Genomic DNA, 24,349 nt, shown 5'->3' with positions numbered 1-24,349 from the left:
TTCTGGGGGGGGCTGTCAGGAGGCAGGGGTGTGGAGAGGGGTTGGGGGAGCCAGGGAGCAGGGGGGGGTTGTATGGGTTGGGAGTTCTGGGGGTCCTATCAGGGGGCGGGGAGTGGTTGGATGGGGCATGGGAGTCCCGGGGGTCTGTCTGGGGGCAGGGGTGTGGATAAGGGTCGGGGCAGTCAGGGCACAGGTAGGGGTAGGATCCTAGGGGGGCAGTCAGGGGACAAGGAGCAGGGAGGCTTAGATAGGGGGTGGGGTCCTGGGGGGCAGTTAGGGACAGGGGTCCCAGGAGGGGGTAGTCAGGGAACAAGGAGCGGGGGGGTTGGGAGTTCTGAGGGGGGCAGTCAGGGAGCGGTAAGTAGGAGGGAGTGGATGGGGGCAGAGTGGGGGCAGGGCTAGGGCATGGCAGGGGTGGGGCTAGGGCAGGGCTCCCTGGGTGCACACCCTAATGAAATGTGCTGCGGACGCCTATGGGCAGAAGCTTGGTCCTGCCGGCTCCCCTGCCTCTTCCCATAGTGTGCTGGGTTCCTGTCCCTCCTCCACCTCTCCGTCCCTCCCTATGTGCCAGCTGATCAGCTGATGGACCTTGCCAGGTGTAAAACTGATGAATGAAATTGTTTTTAATTGTTCACTTTATTAATGTAACTTCATAAGTAAAGTTTTATGAATGAAACAATATTCATTCATAAAACTGATTACCCCAATAACTGGCTAATTAACAATTAAGATGCTTGTTAAGAGCCATAGCTGTTCAGTCAGCTGCCTTTGTAAGTTTCACTATCAATCCAATTCCTGCTTAAATCACTAAGGGTAGGTCTACACTTACCCGGTAGTTCGGGTTTGTGATTGAACTTCTGGGTTCAATCTGTCTGGACGCAATAAGTCGAACCCGGAAGTGCTCGCCGTCGACTGCGGTACTCCAGCTAGACGAGAGGAGTACCGCGGAGTCGACGGGGAAGCCTGCCTGCCGTGTGTGGACTGAGGTAAGTTCGAACTAAGGTACTTCGAACTTCAGCTACGTTATTCACGTAGCTGAAGTTGCATACCTTAGTTCAAATTAGGGGGTTAGTGTAGACCTGGCCTAAGACTTGCATTGTTTCAGTATTGTAACTTCTGTTCACCATTTATTACACTTGCCTACAGTGTAACTTCTGTTCACTGTTTGCCATATTGTAATTCAAACCCCATTTTAAAACGCTTACTCCATTTTGTAAGGGCTTGCTGCAACCTTCATTTTTGCAAACCCTGCTGTAATCTTATTAGTTTAGTTTAGATGTGTGAATGAGGTATGTATGGCTGATGAAATCACCTCCAGCCCCAGCCTGTCCTGATTAAATAGAGTTCAAACACCAACGGCTGAAAATGCAGACAAAAGCCCTAACAAAGTAAGAAGAATCCATCCTAAAAAGAAAAGGTACAATAGAAGGAAGATCAAAGCCAGGTCCCAGGCTGAAAGTCATGTCTGCAATTGACGGGTGATCAATCACCAAACCCAGAGGCAGCGTAACACAGCAAGACCTATAGACTCTGGATTCAAACTAAAGTCTACAAAAAGGATGGGTGAGATGGAAGACTTTGGAGGAGGGTAACATTCTGCTGCCAACATGGAAGGGCATCGGTGCATGTCCAACAGAGACCCAGCTCGTCCTTGTGCCGGGCTTTCCTGGCCAGTTAGCTGCCACAAGCTATGAACCCAAGCTGCAAACTCAAGCCACAGACTCAAGCAGGACTGGTAACTATGCAGCAGCTGCAGAACATCTGATGGATGGGTATGTGTGGGTGGGTATAGGTATTAGGTATAATGTGTGTGTATAAGGATTAAGATATTAGTTATTGGTCATAAATCAAATTGTTATAATAAATGTGGCATCTTTATCTTGTCCCCTTTAATAAGATCCTGCTAGTTTTTATTGGTATAACAGAGGGAGGGGGTCGGGAAGAAGCAGAGTCAGCGTGCTCGCTGCTCCTGGCGGAGGCAGAGAAGAAGCGGGGGCAGGGCCTTGGGGAAGGGGTGTGTATGGAATAGGGGCATATCCTCTCCAGCCCTGAGCCCTGACCCCACACACACACACCCAGCCCTCTGCCCTCAGCCCCGCACACACCCCAGGCCTGTGCCCTGAGCCCTGTACCCCCCTCATACACACCCAGCCCTCTGCTTGACTCCTTCACACACACCCCATGACCCCAGCCCGGACTCTGGCACCCCCACACATACCCAGCCCCCCCCGCCCTGACACCTGCACCCCCTCACATGCCCCCAGCCCTCTGCCCTGACTCTTGCACCCCCCCACATATCCAGCCCCCCACACCCCATGCACCCCCCACATCCCCACCCCCACCCTGAGCACCAAATGGGAGCTCCTGCACACACACCTGACATCCCCACCCCCACCCTGAGCACCAAATGGGAGCTCCTGCACACACCCCCCGCACATTCCCAACTGCACCCCTCGCACCAAATGGGAGCTGCCCAGGTAAGTGCCCCACACCCAAACCTCCTGCCCCAACCCTGAGCCCCCGCCCTCATTCTAGCTCCTGGCCAGACCCTTCACCCCCAGCCCTGTGCTCAGTGCAGAGAGAGGAAGAGAATGGGCCAGAACCAGGGAGAAGGTAGGTACTCACTGCATGTGGGCAGGGCTGGGACCTCAGACTGGCAGCTGGCTGAACGGGTCCGGCAGCCGGGATCCCGGCTGGCAGGAGCCGGCAGATGGAACCCCCTGAGCAGCAGTGGGCTGAGCGGCTCAGCACACTGCCGGTCTGGGGTCCCAGCTGCCGGTCTGGGGTTCTGGCTGCCGGACCCTTGCCAGCCGGGGTCCCGACTGCAGGCCCCACTCAGCCCACTGCCAGCTTAGGTGAACAGAACCCCAGACCAGCAGCGGGCTGAGCGGGCCAGCAGCATAAGATCAACATTTTAATTTAATTTTAAATGAAGCTTCTTAAACATTTTGAAAACCTTGTTTATTTTACAATACAACACTAGTTTAGTTATATAATATATAGACTTATAGAGCGAGAGAGACCACCTAAAAAACATTAAAATGTATTACCGGCACGCAAAACCTTAAATTAAAGTGAATAAATGAAGACTCGGCACACCACTTCTGAAAGGTTGCCGACCCCTGTTCAAGGTCTCAAAATAGATCTGTGGTGTGAGAATACAAAGAGAATCCACAATGAAATTTGAAAAATAGACACAAACTTTTCTTAGAAACTCTTTGAACAATAAGTGTAGAAATTGACTCAGGAGGAGTTAATTTTGTATTCTTCAGGAAGCGCACTATAAACGAACAACTTTAATGGACATATGTAAGCCTGCTCTCTACGGGTTAAGTGTCACTGTGAATTATGTCTAGAGCTTCCCAAGATCTTTGTAAACACTTCACAACAGTTCTGTCCTCTCTTTGCCAACTAGACATTCTCTGTTACATTCCCTAATAGCACTGAAAAACGAGAACAAGTGAAATTTAAGGGTAATTTCTTACTTAGGAATCTGTCTGTGCATGGACTGGATAGTTCCCAGTCCAGAGGCTAGTTTATTATTTCCATCTGTCCATGATGATGAAGGCATCTCTAAACATGGCTCCACAATAGCTGTTATTCATAAATATCGTGCACAAATACTCTATGAAATCTCTTCCAAAACAAATACTATAGACACTAAAGGCCAACGTTAGTAGAACGAGGGGGAGAATTGCAAACTCAAGTCAGTTAGGTGCCTAACTGCCATCTGTGCCTTTGAAATTCTTCCCACTAGTGCCTAAGTCTTGCATGCAACTATCCCAACAAAGGGGCAAATGAGTGTTTATTGGCCTGATCCAATTCCCATTGAAGTCACATCTGCACAGCTGGTAATGATTCTGGTGCGGAGGGTATATAATTGCTCCAATGCTTGTGAAGTTACCTGTAATAACAGGGAACTGCATGTTTGGGCCTGAATGTGCATATTTGGTATGCACAACACAGGCATTTAATTTTGAAAACTTGCCCGTCTGGGTCATAAAGTAAAACACTCTCAGTGCATGTCTCACATTCTCATTGATACCCTTGAAACGCACATGCCATTCCCATGGGTATCATAAAGCCAAAAATATACAATATTAATAAAGTAAAATTTTAACCAAACAGATTAAGCATCCTCCAGGTTTGTAGATGTAGGACTCCATGAGGAAACCAGTGAGAGTCACCTGCTCAAACTTAGCCCCCTTCCAATCAGCAAGCTACGGATGTAGCATGCAGTACTAAACATAAAAAAGGAAAGATTTTTAAAAGCCATTCCTATTCTAGAGACCAGGTGGGTGAGCTAATATCTTTTACTGGACCAACTTCTGTTTGTGAGAGAGACAAGCTTTTGAGCTTGCACAGAGATAAAAGAAGAGCTCTTTGTAAGCTCAAAAGATGGTCTCTCTCACCAACAAAAGCTGGTCCAGTGAAAAATATTAGCTCACCCACCTTCTCTCACTAATATCCTGGAACCAACACAGCTACAACAACACGGCAAACATTCCTATTCTAAGCAGTTTTGTTTCTATAGTGCTTTCAGTCAGCTCTGCACATTTCCACTTGTCCAGTTGCACAGAGTGAATGGACTATCTTTAGCTTTTTCATCTTCATCAGTTATTATAGAAAAGGACAGAGGAATAGATTTTTTTTTCCAAAGTAAAAATTTTCTGATAGTTTTGTCAGGCTTCTTAAATGTCAATGCTTCTGTATGCTTTTAAAGTTAAATGCAGAGACTTACCTTAAGTTTACGCCGAGCATTGAATTCTTGAAGTTTCTTTTGTGCATTGTCCATATGTGCAAAATTGGCTGCCTTTCCTGTGACCCAAGGGTGCTGCAAAGCTTGAAAGGTCGTGAGGCGCTTCTTAGCATCAAACACAATCAACTTTTTAACCTATGTCATCGAGAAAAGAAAGTCAACTTTCTTCCCCAATGATCTGTAGTGAGTCCTACATTATGGGGTTTGGTCTTGGTTTTGTGAAACTGCTCAATTAAAGGCTCTCTAGGAAACAAACTATCATTTTTTGTTGCTGTTCAACAAACGAATTCTAGAACTAGCAGACTCAACCCTGGAACATAGGTTGTTACTACTTATCTTCAAAATGGAGATAATACTAAGTGTCTTGCTGAAAGACACACGTGCTACTGAAAAAAAATCTTTCTTTTGCTGTTGAACACTATGCTGTGTGAACTAGCACGTTTTCATTACAGCTACAGTAGGTGAATGCATTTGTCTAAGCTGCCAAGGAGAATATAATGGTTAATGGTAAATGGGCTGAAGTATAAAAGAGAGAAAGAGACAAAGGCAAGATAAACACATTCACTTTGATTTTGAACCTTCATGTACCAATTTTCTTGTATTACTTTTATTGTAGCTCAAGTAGTTTATAGCACTTTACCAATTAAAAAAATAATCCTGCATGTACTGTAAGTACAATATGTAAATTGATTGTAAAGTATGGCCATAAGAAACATTGCATTTGAATGGGTAAAAGCATTCAAAGCAAAGGCATTATGCTTATTTGATAACTTAGGTCAGGACTACCACTGACTGCAAGGCTACATTAGAAAGAGTATCAGTACACCTCACAAGTTTTAATGTGTGGGGATTAGATTACACAGTGGTTGAAAGAGGCATTTAACTTTTTTGCAAATTTGGGTTAAAAATGCGCATGGAATATCACGGCTAGTGGTGAGGGTTAAGTGATAACTGAGGTGTGTTTTAAATGGTGTTGTGAATGGTGTCATATAGTCTTTCATTATCATGAGTTCTTGACTTTCAGGAGTACCAAATCCACTGCTTTTTCCACTGAGTCTGGAAAAAGTGCTTGGCACACCCATTGACTTTCACTAGCTCTGTGATTGTCTTTGGATCCAAGACTCATTAGCCATTAGCATCTTTCAACATAACAATATTTAATTTTAAAATTGCATTTAATAGGCTTAAATCACATATACCTCAAAATATTGTGTAATTCCTGAATCACACTCTTACCTACTGTATTTAGACCTCTACCACAGCAGAATCAGGGCATTATTTCAGTAACATTTCACTTGCTATCAAATGTGGGTTTTTAAAATTTTGGGGATTTAAGTTTTAAAGGTGACTGGAAAGTTTTTTAAAATATAAACCAAACTACCTAATATCCCACATAAAAAGCCATATTTTCAGAGTTAGGCACATGACCTCAAGTACATTTGTGCATACAAATGCCCACTGGAAGTGTGCAAAATAGGTGGGTTTTTTTTTTTTTTAAAGTTCTGTGTATTCTTACTTTACACTCCATAGAATGTACTTTACAAATGTGCAAGTTGTACTACGAAAATGGGCTAGGCATCATTGTTCACAGCTCAGTGAAAACATCTGCTCAATGCACAGTGGTGGGTCAAAAAAGTAAACAACATTTTAGAATGTTTAAAGGAACTGAACAGAAATTAATACAGGGCCAGATTCTATCAGAGATGGCAATTCCTATCATCCTATGGAGGCATAGATAAGCAGCAGAACCTGTACAATTCTGCTTATTGGAGCTTTATCCACATTAGCAGGTAATAGTAACTGCAGGAGTGCTGCTGTAGGCAGGTGTCATGTTATTGACTTGAACTGGGACCATATAGAACATGGTTGCAACCAAGGTCCTGTAGGGGCATCAAATCTTGTATAAAAGGGGTCTATGGAAAGGTTATGGTTTGCTGGTTATGATTATGCTGTCTATATGTGTGTATCATTTTGTAGTTAAAGTTATGAATATTGGCTCTATATGTCTGTGTTTCAAACTTATGCTATGCTTCTGGGTGACACCCCAGACAAGTTGGTGTCAGCGCTGCCTAGCCTGCTTGCGGGCCCATTAAGGACCATCAGCTATACAACTGACCCACTGAGAGAAGGCAGATATGCCTTGAGACTCAGCAAAGTATGCAGGGACTTGCCTATGTGACTCCAGACTCCATTTTGCTGTAATTTTCCACAGTAAGAACAAAGAGGTGTTCTTACACCTGGAAAAGACTATAGAAGGGTGATACCTCATCTCCATCTTGTCTTCAATCCTGCTTCTTACCTCTGGAGGGACTTTGCTACAAATGGATGCTCTACACAAAGGATTGATGACCCATCCCAGCTGGGGATGTACTTCAGAGACTTGATTTAAACCTGCAGTTTATTCTATCACTGCTACAAGCCTGAACCAAGAACTTTGCCATTACTGTATGTAACTGATTCCATTTAACCAATTCTAGCTCTCATGTCTATCCTTTTCCTTTTATAAATAAATCTTCAGATTTTAGATTCTAAAGGATTGGCAACAGCTTGATTTGTGGGTAAGATCTAATCTGTATATTGACCTGGGTCTGGGGCTTGGTCCTTTGGGATCAAGAAAACCTTTTTTCTATTACTGGGATATTGGTTTTCCTAACCATTTGTCCCTATAACGAGTGGAACTGGTGGTGATACTGGGAAACTGGCGTGTCTAAGGGAATTGCTTGTGTGACTTGTGGTTAGCCAGTGGGGTGAGACTAAAGTCCTCTTTGTCTGGCTGGTCTGGTTTGCCTTAGAGGAGGAAAAACCCCAGCCTTGGGCTGTAACTGCCCTGTTTTAAGCAATTTGTCCTGAATTTGCGCTCTCAGTTGGGTCCCACCAGAACCAGCATCGTTACAGCAGGGTGCAGGTATTTTCACCACTGTGTCTTCTAGACCTGCTGTTAGCAGAACTAGATGACACAGATTTATCTAAACTAGTGCTTCCACTATTGCTCCAATTGGTAGAGCTGCACCTATGTTAGTGCAATGGTGGGAGATTTCCTGAAAAATGCCACAACCGATGCAGCTTTGGCATGTGGAAGGTGTGGGGAGCTGAGCAAATAGGTGTGCATGGTGAAGCTGTGTTCCACAGATGTCCATCCACATCAGGGCAGAGTGGCATTGTAGAAAAAAATAAAAAAAAAAGTGGACACAGGAGGAGGACTGTAGCCAGTGGATCTAAAAATACACAGATCTCCTGGCTGAACACCCTTCATGAGCAGAGTGCACTGTGGCTGTGGAGTAGCTCTGCTACTGCTCCATGACCTAAGCGGGGAAAGGGGGATTCTGTTTATCCCCACTCTGGTGGAATTCCCTCACAAGTACTTTGAGGGAAAAACCACTGCCCTCCTACGAGCAAGTCAGAGTGTCACTGTCGTGTGTGCGCCCTGTGAGTCTAAGCAGCAATTCTGGATCAGTTAGTCAGAATGCCTCTTTGTGGCTCCAACTGCAATGCAGCTGCTCATCCCTCCCTACAGCATGGGTCGTGCCTTCAAAGCCACAAACTGACTCAATCTCTGGTTCAGGTTTTACTTCCAACCATTCAGAATTGAAAATATATGAGCTCCATTAGAGCAACTGCGCTGATACAACTTACATAAATGCCGTATGCACACAAAGACCATCCACTTAGCTCTACTGCAGGGTATTGTTTAGCTGATCTTTGCCTACGCAGAGATGTAAATGACATTTTCTCCATCTCAGAAATATTCTAAATCTAATACAACAACAATAAATACTTCGAACCTCTACAGTGCCTTTCATCCGAAGCATCCTGAAGTACTTTACAAACATAAATTAATGTAGCGTTTTATGGCACCGTTTGTACAAGTGATATGGAACTGAACATTTGTTACTGTAATTTTAATGAAATAACTAAATTGTGTATGTATCATTGGGTAAAAATAGAAGTTGGACATGTTCATCTTTGTAGATCAGTATCTTTCGGATCCATTTTACTTTACCCAGTAATCAAAGGATCTATGCAGATAATGCTCCAGCCTTAGCATTTTACTAATGGATCATACTTAAGGGCAATGACTCTGCCTCATCTACTAAAAACTGATTACAAAAAGCTGAGAAATGGACAGAATCTTATAGTCAAACAGCTGGGGCCTTTGTTATTTAATCTTTATAAGGAAAAAAGTTCAAACGGGAAACTATACAAACTATAGAGGGGGTTTTATAGCCCTTTTGAGGTTGAAACGCCATGAAGAAGAAAGAAATGGAAAGAAAAAAAAAAAAACTTCTTCAAGAAATGATACCTACAAAAAAAGTCAGACACTAGAATCTTTAGCCAGGTTCTCTGAATATTAACCTGATCTTGAACAAGTGATGTATGATGTAGTGTGGGGACTTTTTACTGTAATTTAATAGACTTCCAAAAAAAAAAAAAAAAAAAAGTGTTCTGCAATAATCTCTGAATTTCTACAGCCTAATTTACAAGAGTACTTAACAGCCACAGCTTTAACTGATGTCAGAAGGGACAAGAGGTGCTCAGCATCTCTGAAATTCAGGCCACTAGAATCTATGGTTGTTATTTCATTTTAACAAATTAGTCTTGATTTGCAGGCAAACAAGATAGGCTGGGATCAAAGTGAAATGAGGATATATGTGAAAAAGCTCAACACAAATACTGTTTGCCTTTGGGGAACTATGTCACATGTGCCTCAGAGAAAATACTACACTTTGTGTTCTTGTTGTACTTACCAAATCCTTGGCATTTAGAGACACGTCATCCCACCAGGGGGACACAAAGTCATATTCACAATTCAAAATTCTTTTAAACATGTACTGGTCTCCCCTTTCATCATAGAATGGTTCAAATCCACAAAGTCTAAGAGGAAAAGAGAGCGAAATTTATCAAAGATCTAAGTGATTTCAGGCTCTAAGGAACATTCCCCTATGTGATTTTTTACTCACTACACAGCTCTTTTCCCACCCTGCATGTGAAAACAGAACTACTTTTAATTAAAAAAAACAAAAATAACAAACCTTTGCTTGGGTCTTTATACATGTCACTTTAAGTGGTTTCCCCCCCCCCCCCACACACACACAAGGCAGGGCTGATAACATAACCTATTATTAAGGTTGCCCGACACTTTCCATTATAAGATGCTGTTTTCAGCTGATTATAACTTTGTCAGACTTCAACTGTTTGAGCCGAAATTGTCCATGCTGGGTATCTGCCTCAGGGTGGATTTTTTGGAAACATTCAGGCAAAATAGTTCAGTTGTTTCTGAGAATGATGCTAGGAAAAATGGTGTTTGGCCCACGTTAAAAAATTCTGGTGACCTTGTCTTTGAGATGTTCTAGCACCCAGTGCTTTAGAGCAGAGACTTGCTATTTGGCGGCGGGGAAAGGGGGGAAACTAGTTTCAGGCATCTGAACTGAGAGCAGGGAGACTGTCTCTCCTGTGATCTCAATAACACCCTGCTGGGCCTAGGCAGCATGAAGGAGAACTTTAGAGGGGACAAGAATTGGATCTTCAGGAAGGTAACAGGCTGGGACAAGGGGCCTCGTGGAGAGGAAGGACAGAAACTGGGATTGGGAGTTGGGGTGCAGGAAGACTGGGAGTGGCTGGGCAAGGCGATTGGTACTGGGAGCCAGGGAGAGAAACAGGGGATGGAAGTGGGGGGACTGGGAGCCAATAGTTAGTGAGGAGACTGAGATTGTATGAGGAGCTAGAGCAGAGACAAGGACAGTCTGGGCAAGGAAAATGGGACTGAAGGGGGATGAGAAGCTGGGGTGGAGGGGGAGAACTGGGAGTGGCTGGGCAAAAAGACTGGGACAAGGAGCTTTGGTCAGGGGCATTATTGTGATTAGATGAGAAGCCTAGATAGGGAGATTAGGACTGGGAGCCAGTGAGGATAAGGAATGTGGGCAAGGGGTGACTGGAGGCTAGGGTGGGGGAGAAAGATAGATTGGAGGAGGCGCCAGGAAGAGGAGAACTGGGGACAAGGAACTGAGGTGGGTGAGGAGACTGTGAGCCAAGAGACTTGAACTGGGTGTCCAGAAGGGTGAGACTATCACTTGCTGGAGGAGACTGGGAGTGGAGATTGGGATTGACTAGTTGAGGAGAATGGATGGGGATGAGGAACCAGGGGTGGGGAAGAGACAGGATGAGACAGGGTCAGGTTGGAGGGGATGAGGCAGAAGGAGTCACACTTGGGGGTGGGGGGGATAGGCAGAAGAGTCTATGCTCACGGGAGCACAATATCCTACAAAGCCTGGAATAGAACCCAAGATTCTCAAGTCTCACCATTCCTCTGCTGTCAGAAAATATCTCCCACTAGCAATGTGTCCCTCCTCCTCCAGTGCTTGTCCACACAGAGGATTATAACCTATTACTGCTATCAGTTACTCCATTCGCTCAAGTGGTAAAAGCCTGTGCAGTGAGGCTAAAGGTATCAACTCTGACGATGACTCATGTGGGTGGCAACAGGATGCTATGATGGAATTCCTGTATTTTCAGTTTGCTTTTTTAAAAACTTAAGAAATCACATTAAAAATACTAGAAACATTAAGATTCAGTCAAGCACTCAAAAGTTAGGAAGTACCACAATTAAGGTTGACTGTGTAACCTTAATTTGGGCTCCTTAGAGTACATATTATGATACAGTCTAATTACATGACTATATACCATTTTTTCTATGGAATTTGTCTAATTCATTGCACAGATCAGACCTACTCTGGGGATGAATCAGGGTTGTGTAGTGATGGAGGCTGCTGCCTGTAGGACCACTGCCTCGTTTGTTGCAGATGATGGAAGGTGTGCAGGGAATGATCGTAGGGACTGCAGGAAGAGAAGGGATGGTGCCCTGGAGAAATGGATTCTGTCCCTGCCTCTGCCAGAGAGTTCCTGTGTGATACTGGGCAAATCATTTAACCCAAAAATTTTACAGGTCACTAATTATGTGCACGTCAGTTTTTGGGGACTGATGAGATCGCCTAGGGTCTGATCTGCAGAAGAGCTGAATGCTCATTGCTGCAACTGACGTCAATGGAGCTGTGCTTTGAACATATATAGTGCTATATGAAAATGCTACAAATACTCTGAAAAGTTAGGTCCTAGGCATTTCAAATTGGGCATCCAAAATTAGATGATACTTTTGTCCTTAATCTCTCTGTGCCTCAGTTTCCCACATGTAAAATGATGATATCATCCCCTCACCTCCTATGAGCGTTATGAAGATAAATTCATTAATGTTTGATACATACAGGTACCACAGCGATGAACGACATAGCAAAGCCCGGGAGGAAATTAATATTTCTCTCTTCAGAACAGGGTTTTAACATTGTGCGGTAAATAAGCCTTGGGCCACACACTGAACAATGGGGATAAACCAAAATACTGAAAAGCTGCTCTTTAAATGAGCATCATCCATTCTGTGCACTGAGTGAGGCAGGGATCCTGTGGAAAGATAGTATGTAATCATGTAATTTCAGACTGTATCACAATGTATATGTACAAGGGGGTTGAACTAAGGTTAAATTAAAATACAAAATAGACCCAAAAAACAAACAAACAAAGAAACTAACCAAAAAAATCAAAACAACACACAAAAAAACAACCTCATATACCCAGGAAAGCTAGTTATTTCACTGGATTGCTTGGGCCAAATTCAGTGGTAAATCTAAGTGAGTTTAGCTTTAGAAAAACGTACACTTTTCTGCCACTTCATGATGTATCACACATAAACCCACTCTCTACACTCCCTTTTGCATACATTTGCACCTATTTAACACTACGTAATTTGTATATCTCTGAATTGGGTCCACTGGTTACAATCCTGCTCCTACTGCAATCAATTGTAGAACTCCCAATTATGGTATACAACAGCTGGACTTTAATCTGGTATGTACAATACATTCCAGTAATTTATCTGAATAATGATCCTATTTGCAGATGAGATACATTCAATGATATTTCAGATGGAAGGCAAAGACACAGAAATGAGTGACAGTCATACAATACACTGCCTCTTGTTTGCATTACACTGTAATCAGGCTTATCATTTTACAGTAATCTCCCCTCTAATCAATAAGTGTCCTGATGCTACAGAGAATTAGTGTATCTGCTGTCATGTTCTAAGTAAATATGACAGGTAACACAAAATGAAGATAAGAAAACAATGAACTGCGAAGAAAGTGAAGAGCAGTGCTATCAGTTAAATACAACCGTAAACTCCAGTATCAGTTATCTTAGTTTTGAAAAACAAATATTTTGCATGCTATCTTGTTTTTTTAAAATGAGAGAGATGCATTAAAACTCAAGGAACTAATGTTCTGAAAAAGTAGCTGCTTGCCTGTGGGTGGAGTGGCTGCATCGTGTTATACAGCTAGCACAGAGACACCAGCCTAAGAATATTCTTAGAACAGTATTCATGCTCAAGGCTGGCAGAAGTGGATTAGACTACAGCAGTAGAATCTTTGAGTGCTCTATTTAAGTAGGTGGGAACGGACGGCTGTCCTCTTGACCTCCTCACCCCCATTTGTCTGCTTCTCCCAGCATCATATTTGTGCTGGCTTCAGTGATGCTCTTTTCCCATGGAATGCCCTCCCTCAATTGGTCTGTAAGGTCAGTACCCTATCAAGAGCTACCAAGATATGTAGTAGAAATTAGGTAACTAATAGCAACAAGTCTGAGGAGCAGTCAGAGGCAACTGATATATATTTATAAAACAAACAATATATTTAATGCACATAAAATGTACATGTTTTGACTATCTTTGTTCCCAACTTGTGTATATAGCTTGTCTTCTTAGCATATCACGGGCACTACTGGAATGTAAATAAAAAATAATAGCAATCATGCACCCATTGACACACAGAAGGTTTATGGCTCAGATACTCTGCTGTGCTAGTCTCTTCTGATACAGTATGGGGGCAAGTGAATGTCAGGGAGCTGGTAATGGTTCTGTGATCATAGGTCTAATTTCATACCAGCCAGTTTAAGTGTCATGCGCAAACTTTATCAGGAGTGATTTTGTGTTTTCTTCCAGGTCATTGATAAAAATGTTAAATAGTGCAGAGCAAAGAACAAGTCCGTGTGGGACCCCACTTAATTTTACCCAGTTTACATTTATACTTTGCGACCTATGAGTTAGCCAATTTTTAATCCATTTAATGTGTGCCATTTAATGTGTGCCATTCTAGTTTCTTAATCAAAATTTTGTGTGGTATCACATCAAGTGCCTTACAGAAGTATATTACATCAATACTATTATCTTTATTCAAGAAAACCTGTAATCTCATAATAAAGAGATATCAAAATGTTTGACAGGATCTGTTTTGCATAAAGCCATGTTGACTAGCATTAATTATATAACTGTCCTTTAATATTTTTAATTAATTGAGACCCATATCAGCCGTTCCATTGTTTTGCCCAGGATCAATGTCAGACTGGCAGGCCTGTAATTATCCACATTGTCCTGTTTACCCTTCTAAAATAGCGGCACAATAGTGGCTTTCTTCTGGAATTTTCTCAGTGCGCCAAGACTTACTAAAAATCATCTAGAGAGTTCTTCTGCCAGCTTTTTTAAAACTCTTGGGTGCAAGTTATCTGGACCTGCTGATTTAAAAATGTCTAACTTTAGTAGCTGCTGTTTAACATCCTCCTGAGTTACTGGCAAAATTGAAAGTATTTCATCATCATATGATATGCCTTCATCATCTGTTTTTTCCCCCAAACATAGAGCAGAAAAAATTATTGAACACTTCTGCATTATTATTAACAATTCTGCCATTTCCATTCAGTAATAAACCAATATCATTGCTAGGATTCTATTTGTTGCTAAATCTTTCTTATTGTACCGAACTCTGCTGGCCACAAGTTCTCTCGTGTCCTTTGGTTCCCCTATCAATTTACTACAATTACTAGTTTCTGATTTATATTCATTACTATCAACTTTTCCTTTCTTCCATTTTATGTGTGTATGTGTTTATATATAATATAATTAATATATTTATTTAACTTCCCTTCTAAACCAGGTTTGTTTGTTGTTGTTTTTTAAACCATTATGGGCTTCTTTCACAATTGTGGCACTCTGGGCTTCGAATAGAATGTTCTTAAACAGTTCCACATTATCATTCACACTTTTCTTTTAAAATTCTTTCTCCCAGTTGATTTGCTCATACTTATTTTCAGCTTTGTGAAATTGGCCCTTTTAAAGCACAAAATATATATATTGCTGGTTTGCACTTTATTCTGTTTGAACATAAATGTGTTCAAGCCATGATCATTTGTACCTAAGCTACCACTAATTTTTAGTTCTGTGGTTTCTTTATCTGTTAAGAAGAAGTCTCATACAGGAGAATTCCATGTTGGATGCCACACTTTTTGAGTTAATAAACTGCCATCTATCATATTCAGAAATTCCAAGGACATTTTAATACTGGCAACATGAGACCTGCAGCACATGTCACTCGGATTGAAGTCCCACAGCGCTTTTTCCTATACATTATAGATGGATACTTAAGGAGCAGGTCATCCTGTTCTCTGGTGTGATTTGGTGTTCTGTACCAGATATCAGCAGGTGCCCCATCTTGTGCTGTATCTAGGGCAACCAGACAGCAAGTGTGAAAAATCGGGACAGGGGGTGGGGGGTAATAGGAGCCTAAATAAGAAAAAGACCCAAAAATCGGGACTCTCCCTATAAAAATGGGACATCTGGTCACCTTAGCTGTATCTGTTAGGACACTGATCCATAAGCATTCAAGATCATTTTCCTCTGAGTTGTCAGTGACTTGGAAACAGATAATGTTTTTGACAGTGTCACTCCTCCTCCCCTTTTGCCCAGTTGATGTTTCCCAAATAGGTTAGAACCAGTGATTTTAACATTCCAATCATGGAAATCTTCCCACGAGGTTTAAATACCTAGTAGGTCAAATTCCAATTCCTGTTGATAGGTGGCTCATCACTGTTCTGCCACCTCCTCTGTCTTTCTCTTATTTTCTGCCCTGCTGCTTTTCCCTCATCTAAACTTACTAGAACACTATAGCAAATCATCAGTAATGTTAACTGGAATTGAAATACTAATGCATAAAATTGGTCCATTTTACTATCATCAGAGAGGACCCAACCCTGCAAGGTGTAGAACAACCTCGATCCCCACTGATTTCAGAGGGAGGTTGCACACTCAGAACCTTTCAGAATCTGGCCTCTATCTAAGATCCCTCTTATTTTCTCCTTTCTCCCATTACCAATGCTTTGAACACATTTCATAAAACAATCCCTGACAGTGATCCAGCAGGAAGCACCAGCTCGGTGCACATCGGCTCAGCAGTGTAAAACCACCTCAGCTTCCCATCTTCAGGTTCTTTCCTGTCCTTGCACAAAATGCACCAAGTAGTAACATTGTGTAGTTTCCTATTTGTTAGAGAGCTGACATCTTGCTGCTTATAACTATGGACACAATGATTAAATAGTGGGTGAAAATGACCCTTAATTGCTGTAGTGTAGTTGCATGTAACAGCTAGTTTACTGAGCCCCCATATGAGCTAAGTCATGCATAATGCAAGAGAGTACTTCCTTTTCTGAATATCAAATGAAATCTCAAATGTAAACAGTGGGGAAAAAATCCTGTAGTTCTCAGTGGGCTAAGGAATTCATTTCAGCAAGACCAACTGAAGCTCTTGTAACCAGCACAATTAAAGAGGAAATATGCTAACAGCATCCAATTTGACAAGAAAAACAAGGTTTCTTCAAATCAAACCTAAATCCTTTTAAAATTTAACTCCATCTAGAATTGTGCAGAGCTAATGCATTAGGAATGACACAGCTATAACTGGGTGTCACGGCATCAAGGATTAGATTTTGCAATAAAGTAGAATACAGTTGCTCTAGAGATAATCTGGAAAAAACAATTGCACATTGACTACTATATGTAAAAATGCCTCACCAATTGCAACATTCCAGTGCTATCTGGCTTTGTTGTGGGTGCTTATACATGGTACTTGCACTTATTCTGTCTGCTCCAGTTGTAGGCTCTGATAAACTAATCTCTAGCTACTGCTACAAATATTTTCACAGCGACTCATTAACACCATATGATAATGTTTGTAATGCTTATCATGTGAACTGAAAGAGAATTTCATAGAATAGGTGACTCTCCTACCCATTATTACTACTGCTCATGTCTATGCTTCTTTCTACTCCAAATAGTTACGTGTTCCATCTATGCCCATGGTCTTTTTTTCTATATTCAAAGTTAGACCAGTTTAAATAAAGCTGTGATTTGAAAATGATTTCAATAAACTGGTGCAAAACACAGTGTGGATACTCAAGTTAACTTCAATCAGATTTATATTTGATTTACTTTAAATCAATTCCTTACCAAATTAACATAAACCAAGATAAACCAGGTTTAAATTGAATTGAAAGAATGTCAACATTGTGTTTTGTACCAAGTAAATTAAGTGTGTAAAAAAAAAAAAAAAACCCCACAATTTTCATTAAACCAGTGTAACACTGACTATAGACAAGGCCTCATATTTGTTAACTACTATGTGCCTCTCTAATGTGGGATGGGATTTCTGGAAATGTCTTTATAGAAGAATACAAGGCAGATCTTCTGCTGGTGTAAATTGTCCATTAACTTCAATGGAGCTACGATAATAATTTATAATAGCTAAGGATTTGCCCCAATATAACTTGCATTAGAGAGGAAGGGGTAAAGCTGGATGTAAGAGACAAGGTCTGAGATGTACTCCAGGGCACATTTGTGGCAGTTCTTGAGATGGGGAAACGAATTTTGTTATAAGAAAATAACGGACAACAAAATGATCATAGGAATCCAGAAAAGTGGGTCCCAAAATGCACAACTGCCTGTGTTCCTCTTCAACACACAAACCACAGATCTGAGGTTTACACTAATAACTTATGACCTGTGTGTAGCAAATCTCCTCTAAGAGAGTCTTTCATTCTTTCCCATTCTTTCCTATCAATCATACTCTAATTTCTTATATTAAGGAGATATTGTAACCTATTCTTTTACAGGAAAATGAAAGCAGATCACTGATCTTATTTATGCTTTATATAAAAAAAATTGCATTTCCCAAGATTTTGTATTAAAATAATTTGTCAGCAATATATATATGTATATATATAGTATGTGTGTGTGCGTGTGTGTGTGAGAGAGAAAGAGTGTGTATATATATATATAAAATCTTGTTTTCTTCCCCTTCCCAGAATGTACTGACTGAAATCATTCCACAAACATGCTGCACAACAAGAGAAAACAGATCAGCCTAGCATCAATGTTGCCACAGGACTAACGGAAGTCGCTCATTCTCCCATAAGGAGAAGGGTCATAACAGAAGATGTACAGCATGCAGAATGCACAATGATCTTCAACTGTCAAAAACCTTCTTCAGAAGCATTTCATTTATGCAAAATAAAATAACTGCAATACTCACCACTAAAAATACAGGCCATTCTTATTTAGATACCAAACTAAAGAGTTAGGTGCCTAACTTTAGACTTCCCTGTTCGAATATTTGGGCCTAAACTGGGAAAGACAGTTGTGTAAACAGTGCATAACACTGTAGAAAACTTATTTGCCTAAAACAATTTGGGACACTTTGGATCTTACAACCCTTTGTCAGTTATATCTCTGACTACAGAACAGTACTGAGTATAACACGGAATATTTTGATGATTATGGACCATTTCAATCCAGAAATAGAGCAAACAAACTTCTTTTTCTTTTGGGTGGGCAGGCCATGCCTCTCCCCACTCTCTGTGCCCAACAGCTCACCATTTCTTTTCTGCTTAACTGCATGGCAGACTTCCAGATGAGAATCTGGATGTGAATCAGCAGCAATGGCATTTGAATCATGGCACCAAAAATGTTGGAGGCTGAAGTCCCCAGAAACCCTGGTGCAGCTGTGCTCCTTGCTGTTACAAGGCAGCTCAATTGCAGTCATGTGCTTTGATTTCTTTTTGGCCCACTGTGTCTGCTCTTTTGAAAAAACAATCGTTTCTATTTTCAACTCGCATCAGAGCACAATTCTATTTTATTCTTTTCTGTCCAGGTTTTTGTGGCATACTCCTCACTGTATAATATCTAAACACACTAGTAATTTTATTTACAGCATAGGTTAATAAGTGCACTGTTCCCTAAAAGACAATATATACAGTGTGCCAGATCCTCTGCTGCATCTGAGGAGCTCTCAGCTTTGTGCTTCCTCATTCCTGTGGTGTTCTGAGCCAGGCTGGTTCCCTGGGCTGCGCTAAGTTACACCAGTTGCCAAGATATTATGGCAACTGGCACTTGCCAGGGCATAAGGACATTTCCTGCAAGCCAGCTAAACTAGGGTTACCATACGTCCGGCTTTTCCGGGACACGTCCGGCTTTTTGGCAATTCCCCCCGGACAGGGGTTTGATTGCCGAAAAGCCGAACATGTCCGGGAAAAATACCGGCCGGGCACTTCCTCTCCCGCGGCTGTTCTGCTCCTCCCCGACTCAGACTTTGGCTCTGTTTAAGAGCCAAGCTGCTCGAGCCAGCGCTACCGGCTTCGGGCAGTCCCCGTGCCTCCGGACCCCAAGCTGCCAGCTGGGCACTTCCCTTCCCGGGCTCCAGCTGCTCTGCTCCGGCGGGGGCTGCCCGAAGCTGGTAGCGCTGGCTTGGGCAGCTTGGCTCTTAAACAGAGCCGAAGAGTTAGGGGAGGAGCAGAGCAGCTGGAGCCCGGGAGGGAAAGTGCCTGGCCGGGGGCGCAGGGTCCGGAGGCATGGGGGCTGTCCGAAGCCCGAGCGCTACCGGCTTCATGGGTTTGCCGGGCAGCCTCCAGACCCTGCACCCCCGGCTGGGCGCTTCCCCTCCCGGGGTCCAGCTGTGCTGAGGAAGCGCCGGCCAGGGGCGCAGGGTCTGGTGGCTGCCCGGCAACCCGTGAAGCCGGTAGCACTTGGGCAGCCCTTTTCGCGTGGCTGGGAGGGAGGAGGGGGAGTTAGGGTGGGGACTTTGGGGAATGGGCGGAGTTAGGGCGGGGGGGGATGGGTGGAGTTGGGGTGGGGCCGGGGTGGGAAAGGGGCGGGGCCAGGGCCCCGTGGAGTGTCCTCTTTTTTTATTTTTTAAATCTGGTAACCCTAGCTAAACCAGCTTTAGGGCAGCTATTCAGCAGCCGAGTGGGGAAAAGCTCCCCTAATGCAGCCCAAGAATGTACAAAGTTCATAACAACTACGTTTATATCCAAAATCTTTGTGGGATAATTGTATATCCTTAAGTATTTATTAGTGGCAAATACAATCTGGCATTGCCTATGATATTTCCAATGTAGATCTTTTCTACAGCTCATAAGTGCTTTACAGTTATTTATTTAGATATGAAGAACACTATTTTACATGGTCGCTCTCCTTAGGTGCTTAAAATCTAAAGAGGCAAAACAGATATGAAAGATAAGGAAAAGTTTCAGTGGTGCAACTGGTTAGTGCAAACGGGAATATTGCTGGGGTTTTGAGTTCAAGCCTTACCTGGAGCACTTGTTTCTATTACCTGTGTAGTTTCCCCAACTTGCTTTGCCTAATTCATATTGAAAGTGCCATATTAGAAAAAGGAGAATAAGTTCTAAAATGTGGAAGTGGGTGCATAGCTTGGAAACATCCACCCTGTGCTGCCATTAATTCCAGTAGATTGTTCACTGGCAGGCAAATTGACTTATGGAGGGAGGGGATAGCTCAGTGGTTTGAGCATTGGCCTGCTAAACCCAGCGTTGTGAGTTTAATCCTTGAGGGGGCCATTTAAGGATCTGGGGCAAAGAAAAATTGGTCCTGCTAGTGAAGGCAGGGGACTGGACTTGATGACCTTTCAAGGTCCCTTCCAGTTCTATGGGATACATATATCTCCATATATTATTTACTGTATTTAACCAAGATTTAAAAAGAATCACCCATTATTCAATGTCTCCAGATATCATTTGGAGTAATATGTTTATCCTGTATAAAGTATCTTAAAAGGGATACTTAAGCAGTCTAAGTACAAAGTAAAGTTTTTATTGGGAGGGATATCAATAATGAATAAAGTTATTAAAACACTGAAACATGGAAATGGAAATATTGCCCTTGAGCTTTTTCAACCCAAACACAACACTGTGCTAGAAATATGACACATAAATGATTATAAATGGCCCATCTAGTTTCATTGTCCGTGCTCAGTGAAATGCAAAAAAATAAACATAATAAATGTCTAAAATAAATGATTTTTTACAATTCTTTCATTTTTAATAATGAGTGTTTGCAGTAATTTAGACAAGCGATATTATGATATATATGACAAATGTATTACTTGAATCGTCTGTGCTCCTTCAACCTTCAAATCATTTAAATACCATTAAAATATAACCCATACAAAACAAATTAAGGATCTTTTCACTTTCTGTTAGCAGAGTTCAGAATGTCAGAAAAATCTGTGGCCTTGAAAATGAAACATCAAAATACCATATTTTATATTTCACTTGGTATTATTATTTAAACTTACAGGATGTAGGTGATTATTCCCAAAGACCACATGTCCACCTCTGGGCCATAAGCACATCCACGTAGAATCTCTGGTGCTGCAGATGATAAAAACATTGTCACTAAAGCAAAAGTTTAATGCAGAAATAAATAATACTAATAAAGGTCAGGAATTTCAAACACGTCTGACTTCTTAACTCAGAATGTAATTGAAATGTGTCCTCTTCAAGTACTGTAGAACAAATAGGGCCTGACCTTGAAAGTCTTTACTCAATGAATGGGAGTTTTACCTAAGTAAAGAGCAACGGGAATTTTCCCTGAGTAAGGACAGCTGGCATGGACCCCTAACTTGTAAAGTCAAGAGTGCAATTTAACTTTGATCTCCAATCTGATTTTAGAGAAGGAACCAGATCCATGAAAGGGATAATGGGCAGCTACAGAAGTACTGTAGCTTGAGTTTTACTGACTACATGACATTTGTATTTTTTTTAATAGTTCCAGTAATTCTGAAGTCAAGTTGCCTCTATAATTAAAGCTGAAACCCACTCTCCATTACAAGTCCTATTTCAGACCCCATCCATGTCTCTCTCTGCCCAAATCTATTTGTGCTAGATTTTCTCATGTTCAGTCTCCCATGGGAGGAATAGGGTGCTCTTAACTAAAGACTGACATTCTTGGGCGTGGAAAGCTGCAAGAAGGATCACTCCAGAGTCAAGAACTTTTCCTTGAAAAAGCCCTATTGCCCAACTCAAGGAGTTCAACCCTGGGAACAGACAGCAAGATCATTCCAGTCAATTGCAATTGCCACAGTAGGGCACAGGGGAGAGGCAGTCTCTGAGGAGACTCGCAATTCTGAAATAGCAAAGAGAAGCCATTATTCATCAGAGGAGCTCAACCCATGGATGATACTGAAGAATAGCCAAGAGCATGATGTGTGCTTCATGTAAGATACGCACTTGAAGCCTATGCGTGATATGAGATACATACTCCTGTTGTTATGCACACACCTGCATGCACACTATATATGCCATGACATGCCTCCTTGAAAATACCCCTCTTTTCCCCATAACTTTCAAATGTTTTGTGTTTTCCCCACTCCCTGATAAATTTCTGACCAGCCCTGTCAGCTGTTGTACTCCCCTGAACACCATTATCAGAAGCCTCTGACTCTGCCAGCTGCCAACCAGCCATATCTTCCTGGGGCAAAGTAGCCTAATATCAGCAGGGGGAGCCAAATCTCACAGTGAAGTAGAGGAACACAACACTTGACATGGTGCAAAGATGAGACCCACCCACCCCTTCCCTCATCCCTTGCCACACCAACCTTGAATTTGCCCTCTTCTGAATATGCACTGCAATATTGTCCTTCGTGAGGCCTATGGGCTGGAATAGTCCCCACTGGCTCTCCTAAAAGGGAGCTCCCAGTCAGTGGATTTGCAAGAGCAAGAAGATAGTGAAATCTCTCTGGGTCCATTCCAACAGTCCCTTATTCATCCCTCCTCCTCCCACCCCATGGGGTAAAGGGGATAGAGTCCCCGGAGGACTACTTTGCTACACTCACAGCCTCCTGCACAGGCAAGTTTATGTGGCACAGAAGGCTTTGTGAAGACCCTCTGAACTTGGATGAATTTCACCGATAGTGCTATTATAGCATACTTTTAAAAAATACCATTTTCAGGCAAATGATAGAGAACAGCTAACACACCGACTTTATATGTTATATTTATGACAAGCTGAAAGTCATTCTTTGTAGTTTGTATCGTTTTTATGTAAACTGTCATTTTGATTCTCCCATGGAGGCAAACCAATATCCTCCTGCAGACAAGATGCACGTGAGCAGTAAGACTTTCTGCAAAGCTATAGCAATTAAAATATGGAGACTGAATCACCGAGACATCCTGAATAGCAAAATGCTCATGGCACTTACTTTGTGCTAAGAGAGGAGGAGGAAGAGAACAAACATACAAACACATATCTTGTATAACTTATATCAGAACCAAATGCCAGATCCACACTAAGCCCATCTCTATGCGGGATTACTTAGGAAAGTTAAGGAGAGTCAGCTAACGGTATGAGGTCAACACACATCAATTAAAGCATGTTAAAGCCCTGTGTGGCTACTCTTATTCAGGAATAATGTGGCTTTGGGTCTCTGTAATTAATCCTTCTCCAAATCCTCCAAAAACTGTACTTTTGCCAGGGTAGTTTGTTTTGTTTGGTGGGGCTGGAATCAGCTATAATGGCAAAAGCCCAGTTTTGCTGGTATTAGCTGCATTTCTAGCAATGCTTTGCTGTTTCAGTATACTGGATTAGCATTACCACTTTAGCACTTCTGGTGCAGACCTGACCTAATTTGTCTTGTCCCAACCCCAGAAAGATGCACTATTTTTCCTCCTCTCTCTTGGGCTCTATGGAACTTCAGGAAATTCAGTACTAGGAGTTTCAATAACATTTACCCAACTCTTGTAACTTTATTGTGACTATCAGGGGTTATTCTTACTTTCTCTCCAAAGAGCTGTTATGGCTGGGGTGGGGTTGGGATGAGCTCCCAACACCTATAAGATGTTTATAAAAGGCCGATGTCTAGGATGGCCTCTGACAGCCAAACTCCCCGTCACTTGTCTTCATGTGGCGCAGATGTTTTCTTTAAAAGTGGGGTGTGTGAAAGACAGGCACCTGGTGTCTTTAAAATAACAAGACAGTTCAAGGCAGCCTACCTAGGAGAATGAAATCTCTGATCTCAAGCCCCCATCCATGAGTTAAATGAAGCCCAGCATTGGGTAGTGGTGACACCAGCACTGCCTGTTGATGATCCACCGGGTTTATGACAACAAGATGGGAAGAGAGTGGGCATGTATTTAATCTAACTGGGGAAAGTTCCTCTCACTATGATGTGTGTCAGGGATGGCAACTGATATGCTAGAGACTGGATATAAGGAGGGGTGAAGCTGGCCTGTATGCCTCCTGCCAGGGACTACTGCTAATGATCTTTCTGCCCTCTGCCAGAGGTTCACCCACTTCAAGCCTGGCAGCCCTGGGCCAATAGGATTTCTGGCAGCCAGTGTCTGAACTGCCCTCTAGAGGGTCAGAGGACCAGTGGT

General features: G+C 42.4%; 1 protein-coding gene across 1 annotated transcript in view; it reads right to left on the bottom strand.

Moving 5' to 3' along the window:
* CAMK4 (calcium/calmodulin dependent protein kinase IV) overlaps positions 1-24,349 on the bottom strand; it is a 173,393-nt gene that overhangs the window by 4,603 nt on the left and 144,441 nt on the right. The window contains exons 8-10 of the mRNA XM_034774150.1: positions 21,271-21,346; positions 9,505-9,631; positions 4,742-4,894 (exon numbers count right to left, since the gene is read on the bottom strand). Of these exons, the coding sequence (XP_034630041.1) occupies positions 4,742-4,894; positions 9,505-9,631; positions 21,271-21,346 (356 nt within the window). The remainder of the gene's footprint in view (positions 1-4,741; positions 4,895-9,504; positions 9,632-21,270; positions 21,347-24,349) is intronic.

The sequence above is a fragment of the Trachemys scripta genome, chromosome 6 (genome assembly GCF_013100865.1).
Source record: "Trachemys scripta elegans isolate TJP31775 chromosome 6, CAS_Tse_1.0, whole genome shotgun sequence".
Lineage (NCBI taxonomy): Eukaryota > Metazoa > Chordata > Testudines > Emydidae > Trachemys > Trachemys scripta.
The sequence above is the reverse complement of the archived record's forward strand: the minus strand, read 5'-3'. Positions and strand labels throughout refer to the sequence as shown.